Here is a 7,500-nt window from a genome sequence, read left to right on the forward strand (position 1 = left end):
GTGTGTGTATGTGTGTGTGTGTGTGTGTGTGTGTGTGTGTGTGTGTGTGTGTGTGTGTGTGTGTGTGTGTGTGTGTGTGTGTGTGTGTGTGTGTGTGTGTGTGTGTGTGTGCGTGTGGTGTGCGTGTGGTGTGTGCTCTGTGTGTGTGTGTGTGTGTGTGTGTGTGTGTGTGTGTGTGTGTGTGTGTGTGTGTGTGTGTTGTTGTTGTTGTTGTTGTTGTTGTTGTTGTTGTTGTTGTTGTTGTTGTTGTTGTGTGTTGTTGTGTCTTCCTCCCCTCCCCTTGCCTCTGCCCCCAACGTTCTCGCCTCTCGCTCCAGCCAGCATCAAAGGAAAACGGCAAGACCGTTTATTGTGAAGCATGCCAGCGTTCCGCAGGGTGTAAGAAGAGGGGCATTCCTTCACAATGTTGCAAAGTGAATGCCCACGGGGAGCAGTAGGCTAGTAGGAAGCAGCAGGTAGCGGACCAAGGCAACAGTGGCCAGGGCAGCAGAACGAACACAACATTCACACAGACACACAACATTCACACAGACACGCTAACGTGTCACTTCGGCACGAAACAGGCAGGCGCGTGTTTAAGCAATCAACGATTGTTAAGAGTGGACAATAACAACCACGGAGGAGGAGGTGGTGGTGGTGGTGGTGGTGGTGTGTGTGTGTGTGTGTATGTTGTGGTGGTGGCATCACGCACCAGCCACCAAAAGCACATACACACATACACACACACAAACACAAAACAACCAGCAAACTAGGTATCAGGTGCATGTTGGCGCAACAGCACAACAAGGGGACCTGGTTTGATCGAAAGACCAATAAGTAACAACAACAACAACACCAACACCAACAACAGCAAGCAAATGAGTGTTGTGTTGTGTTGTGTTGTGTTGCGTGGGGATGATGATGAGCGCACCATCAAAACTCCACAACAGGGAAAGGAGGGGATGAGTGAGCAGCCACAAAGTGGCATGTACAAACTTCAACCCCCAAAGTAGATGCAATGTGAGCGGCATGGCAGGAAGGGCGAGTGCGCTCTTGAAGAAAGCTTGGTGTGGTGGGTTGTCGATGTTGTGACCCCGCGTACAGCTTGGGCCACAATTAACAGGAAGAAGACAAGTCCCAGCACAGCAGCAGGAACGCTGCGAGTGGAAGAGATGCTTGCTGGACGAAAGGACCACCGCTCCTTGGATGAGAGGTCCACTCGTTGCACTTCACCGTGTGCGTGTGCCGTCACGTGTGTGTAGCAGAAGCTTCTGGATTGCAATTGCGAGCACGTGATTTTCACCGAGTTCTGGGCACTCGGTGACAATGTCCAGCAGCAACGGGTTGAGGGCGAAGTGTTCATGCATGTACGGCTGGCCATTGGAAGTAACACGCGTCCTCAACGCGGACAGCAGCTCCCGTCCAGTCTCGACAGGGGGCGCCCCAATGCAGACACCAAGGAGTGTGGCTTCATCCGCAGACAGGCGGAGGATGCATCGCACGACCTTGGCCCGAAGGATCCGACCTGGTGTGTGTGTGTGTGTGTGTGTGTGTGTGTGTGTGTGTGTGTGTGTGTGTGTGTGTGTGTGTGTGTGTGTGTGTGTGTGTGTGTGTGTGTGTGTGTGTGTGTGTGTGTGTGTGTGGTTGCGGTATGAGCAGGAGGAAGAATACTCCTCCTCCCCGACCCCCAACCCTCCAACACACAAACCCACATCAAGCTAGCACATGCAATGACGCGAACAGAACCATGCTTTCAACGCACGTTGGTGAGCATAATCCTGGGTGGAGTTAACAAAGTTGCGCAGGCCAGACGACGAGATTCAGCCACGTGTGAGTTAAGAGTTGGGGGACAGCGAAAGCGCAACAATCGGCAAGGATATTTGGGGGGGGGGGGTAAGCAGACCAACAAGAGGACAACAAGAGAACAAACAAGAGAGCAAGCAAATAAACACACACACACACACCAGCAATACACATACAAACACACACACAGCCAACTCATTCACTGGCGCACCAGCATGGTCGAGCCGGGGCTGCGGTGGGCCTGTGAGCAGGTGGGCGTTTCGGTCGCAATGTCCTTCAGGTCGTCACTGCTCGTCTTCGTGCGCTCCACCTCCGACATTGTCGTTGTTGTCACTGGTGTCGGGGTCACCCTTGTTGCTGTCGGTGTTGTTGGAGACACGTGCCTCGTTGCTGTGGTTGTCGTGATTGTGGTCGGAGGCGGGGTGGGTGTTGCCGTTGCTGAATCGCGATGGGATGCAGACAGCGGCCACGTGCAACGCCCCCGCTGCGCTAGTTCGCGTTGCTGCTCTTGCTGCTGTTGGCCGTCGCCATGACTGTCATGACTGTCATGACTGGCATACCTGTGGACAAAGCCACGGTACTCGTGGTGCGTGTGGGACTGGTGCTGCCACACGTGGTGGGGAGAAGTCGACACAGCACGCGCGCCCGAAAAGCGAGAGCGCAAATGTGCAAACGTCGCCATCATCGTCGTGACACGCTGATGACAGTTCTGGTGGATGCGGTGGTAAAGCGGGGCGTCTTCCAAGATGCCCGTGTCGGCGAACTCTGGCGGTTTTGGCGGGTACTTCCACGGTCGTGGTGGCGGTGGGTCATTGCCCGTGTGGGTCTGTGCGCATTTGTGCGTTGGCGAGAGCATCATGTGAGCGACAATTGAGTTGGAGGACAAATGATACAACAGACGAGGCGGAGCGTGTGTGTGTGTGTGTTTGTTTGTTTGTTTGTGTGTGTGTTTGTTTGTTTGTTTGTTTTGTTTGTTTGTTTGTTTGTGTGTGTGTGTGTGTGTGTGTGTGTGTGTGTCCATAATCGGAACACGAATGCCCCAAAACAAAAAGAACACAAGCAAGCAAACAAACAAAGAATGAAAAAAATTCATTCACAGACTCGCCCTCACTCAGTAAGGTCGGCCGAGGGTCTAGTACGGAAGTCACACTATCAAGTCGAGGTTTACCCCAAGCCAGCTCGAGGAGTTGTAGTGGCGTCATGGCGTACAACAACAACACACACACACACACACACACACACACACACACACACACACACACACACACACAAACAAACACAACAAAACAAACGTACCGGCCTGTGCCATGCGTCATGTTGTGGTGAGACGCGAGGCGGTTGGCGCCTGGACGACGCCGAGATGCTGGTGCCGGCGACCCAGGCCTTGAGCTCCGCATGCGTGGCATTGCCTGCGCTTGGTTCGAACCTGACGCGAGCAAGCTCATCGGAGCGGGAGCGGCGGTGCCGCATCGTTGGTATTGACTGAGGCAGCCTCGACGAGCGCGAGGATCGCGGTCGCCGATGCTGTTGAATGTCCATCGTTGGCGACACAAGTGCTGACGATGGCGAAGTCGCCGAGGCGGCCTGCCTGCCTTTGCTCTTGTTCTTCTTCTTCGTGCGGGCGATGCTGCTGTTCATATTCGTGCACACACCGCGGAAAATGTAAACAGCCCAATGCCTTGTGAGTGCTGGCGAGAAAAGCTAGCTTGCGTGACAAACGGTGTGTGAGATTCCATTCGTCATCAAGTGTGCAAACTAGGCGAGCGTATTGGGCAAAGGGCGCACACAGCACAGCCTGCCGGTAACATCTCCCAACCCGCTGGCAGTCTCCAACTTGCCATCGTTGCGCAATAAGCAACTTAGTCGATGTACCTCGGCTATTGCGACGAGCGAGCGCAAACGGTTCAGGAATGCGGTTGTTTGGCGCGCCGCAAGCCTGCAAGGCTGCAGGTGCGCAAGCCACGATATGGGCGATGGTGGGAGACGTGTGAGTGGTGCGATGATAGAGGCTGACGTGGCAGCTGGTGGTCGGCCAATGCAAAGCACAACAGGCACACACGTCTGAACAACTTCAAACAAGACAACAACGACGACAACCCGACAACATCCTTGCCTTACCTTCTCGCACTTCCAAACACTGTGTCACGACACAATGCATAACTCACAAAGGGACATGCGCGCGCAACCCCACCTTCGCAGAAATGCATTGCGCCTTCTTTCAGATGAGAAGGCGTCGAGGTTGTGCAGGTGAGCGCTTGGTGTGTGACGCGCGAGGCATGAGTGACATGCGAGACATGAGTGAGACATGGGACGCACCCACCACCATATCCACACAGGTGCGATGTGTGAGATGTGAGCCATCTCCACGCCCAACCAACCAACCAACAAGAACTGAACTCAGTTTTTCTAGTCTTACCTGTCACAAGCACCACAAACTGCAGTGAGCCTATCGTGACGGTGCGAACTTTTGAAAATCCTTCCGACAATTATTAATGTTTATCATTACTTTTCCGCAGGTTCGCGTGCTTCGCACAAGACGGGAGCGAATCCTCTTGTGTCGTAGGGTCTCTGCTTGGCATCTCGCTCCACAACAACGCACCTTCCCGTCCCTTCCCATCCTCCTCCTTGTCTTCCTTCCCACTCTCACTGCAGCAACACAACAACACAAGTCACCAAAGCAACTCCACCCGGCCGCGATGTCGTTGCCTTGCCGCGCCACCTCAGGACGACTGCGGCTCGCACGGAGGAGGGTGTCCTTGTGCGTGTCCGCCCTCTGCTTGCTGTTGCCTCTGCTGCTGCTCCTGATGATCCCGCCTGCCCAAGGAGATCACGTAAGCAAGAGCAAAGGAACGGGAGAGAGGGAGAGAGAGTGTGTGTGTGTGTGTGTGTGTTGTGTTGGGTTGTGTTGTGTTGTGTGGATTCATGGATTCATGGATTCATTGATTCATGGATTCATGGATTCATGGGAGCCCTCCTCCACACACACAATGTACAATATGTGTGCTCTGCGGTGGCAAACCCCATCCATGCTCACCTCCACGCTGTCCGCTTGCTTGTCTCACCCCGCTCATCACGCACCGCCACCACTCAACCCCCCACCCCCTAATGAAGCAGTGTCGCCTTAGCACAAACGCGGCCTGCAACATCGATGTGGCCCTCAAGGATGGATGCGAAGAAACAGCCACTTCCGAAAATCCCAACGGCAACCTCACACTCCTCATCCCTGCCGACGACACTGAAAGCGCTGGCAGCCGGACGACTTGGACTCTGCCCCCGTCATGTGTGGACAACATAATCGAGCTGAACATCCGTGCCCCATACTTGGAATCCTCCATACTCGAGCACCTGCTGAGCAACAACTCGTGGCGCAACCTGCAAACCCTCACCGTGCGTGGCTTGAGCGGGCGGCACGAGGACCTTCACCTGCCCTGGACCACATTCTCCGGTCTCAACATGGCTCAGGGCTTGCACACCCTTGACTTGGCCAACAACAACATTCACAGCATTGGGCGTTCCAACACCGATGACGAAGAAGTCCCGCAAGCCACACCGCATTTGCTGCGCTCTCTTCGCCACCTTGACCTGTCAGGCAACGAGCTGACCACGCTTGATGCACACACATTTGGCCCTGTGCCAAACGTAGCTGCCCTCGTCCTGAGAGACAACAGGGTGAGCTGCATCCAAGCCCACGCGCTGATCCTCAACCAGCTTGAAACGCTTGACCTCGCCAACAACCCGCTCGAGGTCGTGGACCAACTCGCGTTTTGCGAGCATGTCTCCAACGCCCGCACCTGCGCCCCTCGCCTACATACCCTTATCACGGACATCACCAACACCGAACCTGCCAGCAACGCCAACAACAACAACAACGACGACGACGACGACGACGACGACGACGATGCTGATGATGGCCCAGCAGTGAATCCGGGCTTCCTTTGTCGCCTGTTTTCGCTCCAATACCTTTCGATGCGCAACACCCGGCTGGCCACCGCACATCATCACACCAAGTTCATCCTCGAGCATATGACACTGCTCCAGGTGCTGAACCTGGCAGGAACAGGTATCAGGGTGCTTCCCGATGCATTCTTCCCCTCCAGCAGCAACCTCACGACAGTTGACCTGAGCTTCAATCGCCTGTCACACCTCCCCAGCAGTTTCTTCAGCCGCCTCTCAAACATCTCCGTGCTGAACCTCCGCAACAACTCGTTCGCCAGCCTGAACGTGGCCGCTGTCGTGCCAAGCTTGACCCGCCTCGACATCAGCAACAACCAACTCACCTGCACGCCCAACATCAAGCACATGCCAAACCTCACAACCCTCCTCCTGCAGCGACACCAGATTGCGACCCTCAACCTCACCTCCTTGCTCACCTCCTCCCTGACCATTCTGCGCGCGAGCGTGAAGCGTGATACGACGTCCAAAGCCATCATTGCCGAGAGCGCACTGCTCCTCAACACAACCTCGTCCTTGCAAACGCTGGACTTGCGCAACGTCAACATCGCGCAGGTCACCAAAGCCTTCAACTCGACCCAAAAGCGTGCCCTGGAGCTGAAGCTGCACAACCTCTACCTTGGATGGAGGGGTATGCACGAAGACAACGTGCCGATGGAACACGTATGCACCCTCCTCGACCCGTTAGCGAAAACAGAGCTGGGCATCACCTACACATCCTACAGCGACATTGCGGTGTGCGATGGTGTTTCATCCACAGCCATCCTCTCACACAACAGCAACCTGACAACAGTGCGCATCGCAAACGACCTCAACGAGCTCGATGTGTCTGACTGCGAGCAGCTGACGACGCTGCACGTGTCTGAAGGCGCAGCGGTAAATGTGCTTGACATCACCGGCACGAGCGTGCATCCGAACACCCCGCTGTGTACGTCCTTGGGCACGCGCTTCCTCATTGCCCGTCGCCTCAAGTCCAAGGATTGGGCGAGCGGCAGTGACAGTGTCCGCGGCGTTGTTCAGACATGCCTTGGCCAAGTGAAGCTCCTTGATGTCTCCAACAACAACTGGGTGAACAGGCCCGCCCTGATTCAGCCGGATGCGCCCTCGCCCTCGCTCACGGTGCTCTCGAACGCCAAGTATCGCCTGCTCAACGCCGACACCGCCCTGCCCAGCCGCAACTTGCCGCCCGTGCTGCAGCTGGCCAAGACCAGGATCGAGTGTAACCTGGAGCTGTCCTCCCACGACCTGCGCAGCGACATCGACCCCTTTGTCATCGACACCGTGCTGGCGTACACGTACAAGTGCACATGCATTCGTGGCTACAAGATGGCGAACGCAGAGTGCGTGCAGAAGCCCTCGCACAACGTCACCGTCATTGCCGGCTCCGTTGCAGCCGGGATTCTGCTGGGCGTCGTGATTGCCGTCATGTCCCGCCACTACCGCCTCAGAACACACGTCAACCTGCAGAAGCGCCTGCTGCTGGAGAGGGACGAGGAGGTGCTGGCGCTGAAGCGGGCGTGGGAGATTGACTACGATGAGTTGAGGATGATCAAGCGAGTGGCTGCGGGTGCGTTTGGCGTGGTCTTCAAGGCAGAGTGGGATACGGTCATGGTGGCGGTGAAAGTGCTGCAGCAAGGGGTGATGATGTTTGACGAGACCACGGTGCAGGAGTTTGAGAAGGAGGTGGACTTCCTGCAGCGCACACGGCACCCCAACGTGGTGCGGTTCTTCGGCGCGGGCACAGACCCCAACGGCAGCCCATTCCTG

At 55.9% G+C, this 7,500-nt stretch overlaps 2 protein-coding genes across 3 annotated transcripts in view; one reads left to right on the forward strand and one right to left on the reverse strand.

Moving 5' to 3' along the window:
- Positions 1-624: 624 nt before the first annotated feature.
- PTSG_09034 lies at positions 625-3,927 on the reverse strand. Of its 2 annotated transcripts, XM_004989776.1 has the most exons (6): positions 3,901-3,927; positions 3,655-3,726; positions 3,079-3,412; positions 1,994-2,608; positions 1,742-1,757; positions 625-1,504 (listed from the first exon to the last, which is right to left on the reverse strand). In XM_004989776.1, the coding sequence occupies exons 3-6, from the start codon at positions 3,319-3,321 to the stop codon at positions 1,209-1,211; spliced, it is 1,170 nt and encodes a 389-aa protein (XP_004989833.1). In that variant the 5' UTR covers positions 3,322-3,412; positions 3,655-3,726; positions 3,901-3,927; the 3' UTR covers positions 625-1,208. The 2 variants fall into 2 exon arrangements, with proteins under 2 accessions (XP_004989833.1, XP_004989834.1); XM_004989777.1 differs by lacking the exons at positions 3,655-3,726; positions 3,901-3,927 and having other exon boundaries at positions 3,079-3,453.
- Positions 3,928-4,478: 551 nt separating this feature from the next.
- PTSG_09035 (TKL protein kinase) overlaps positions 4,479-7,500 on the forward strand; it is a gene marked incomplete at both ends in the record, with an annotated part of 4,835 nt that continues 1,813 nt past the window's right edge. The window contains 2 exons of the mRNA XM_004989778.1: positions 4,479-4,613; positions 4,897-7,500. The exon at positions 4,897-7,500 is cut by the window's right edge and continues 290 nt beyond it. Of these exons, the coding sequence (XP_004989835.1) occupies positions 4,479-4,613; positions 4,897-7,500 (2,739 nt within the window). The remainder of the gene's footprint in view (positions 4,614-4,896) is intronic.

The sequence above is a fragment of the Salpingoeca rosetta genome (genome assembly GCF_000188695.1).
Source record: "Salpingoeca rosetta unplaced genomic scaffold supercont1.27, whole genome shotgun sequence".
Taxonomy (NCBI): domain Eukaryota; class Choanoflagellata; order Craspedida; family Salpingoecidae; genus Salpingoeca; species Salpingoeca rosetta.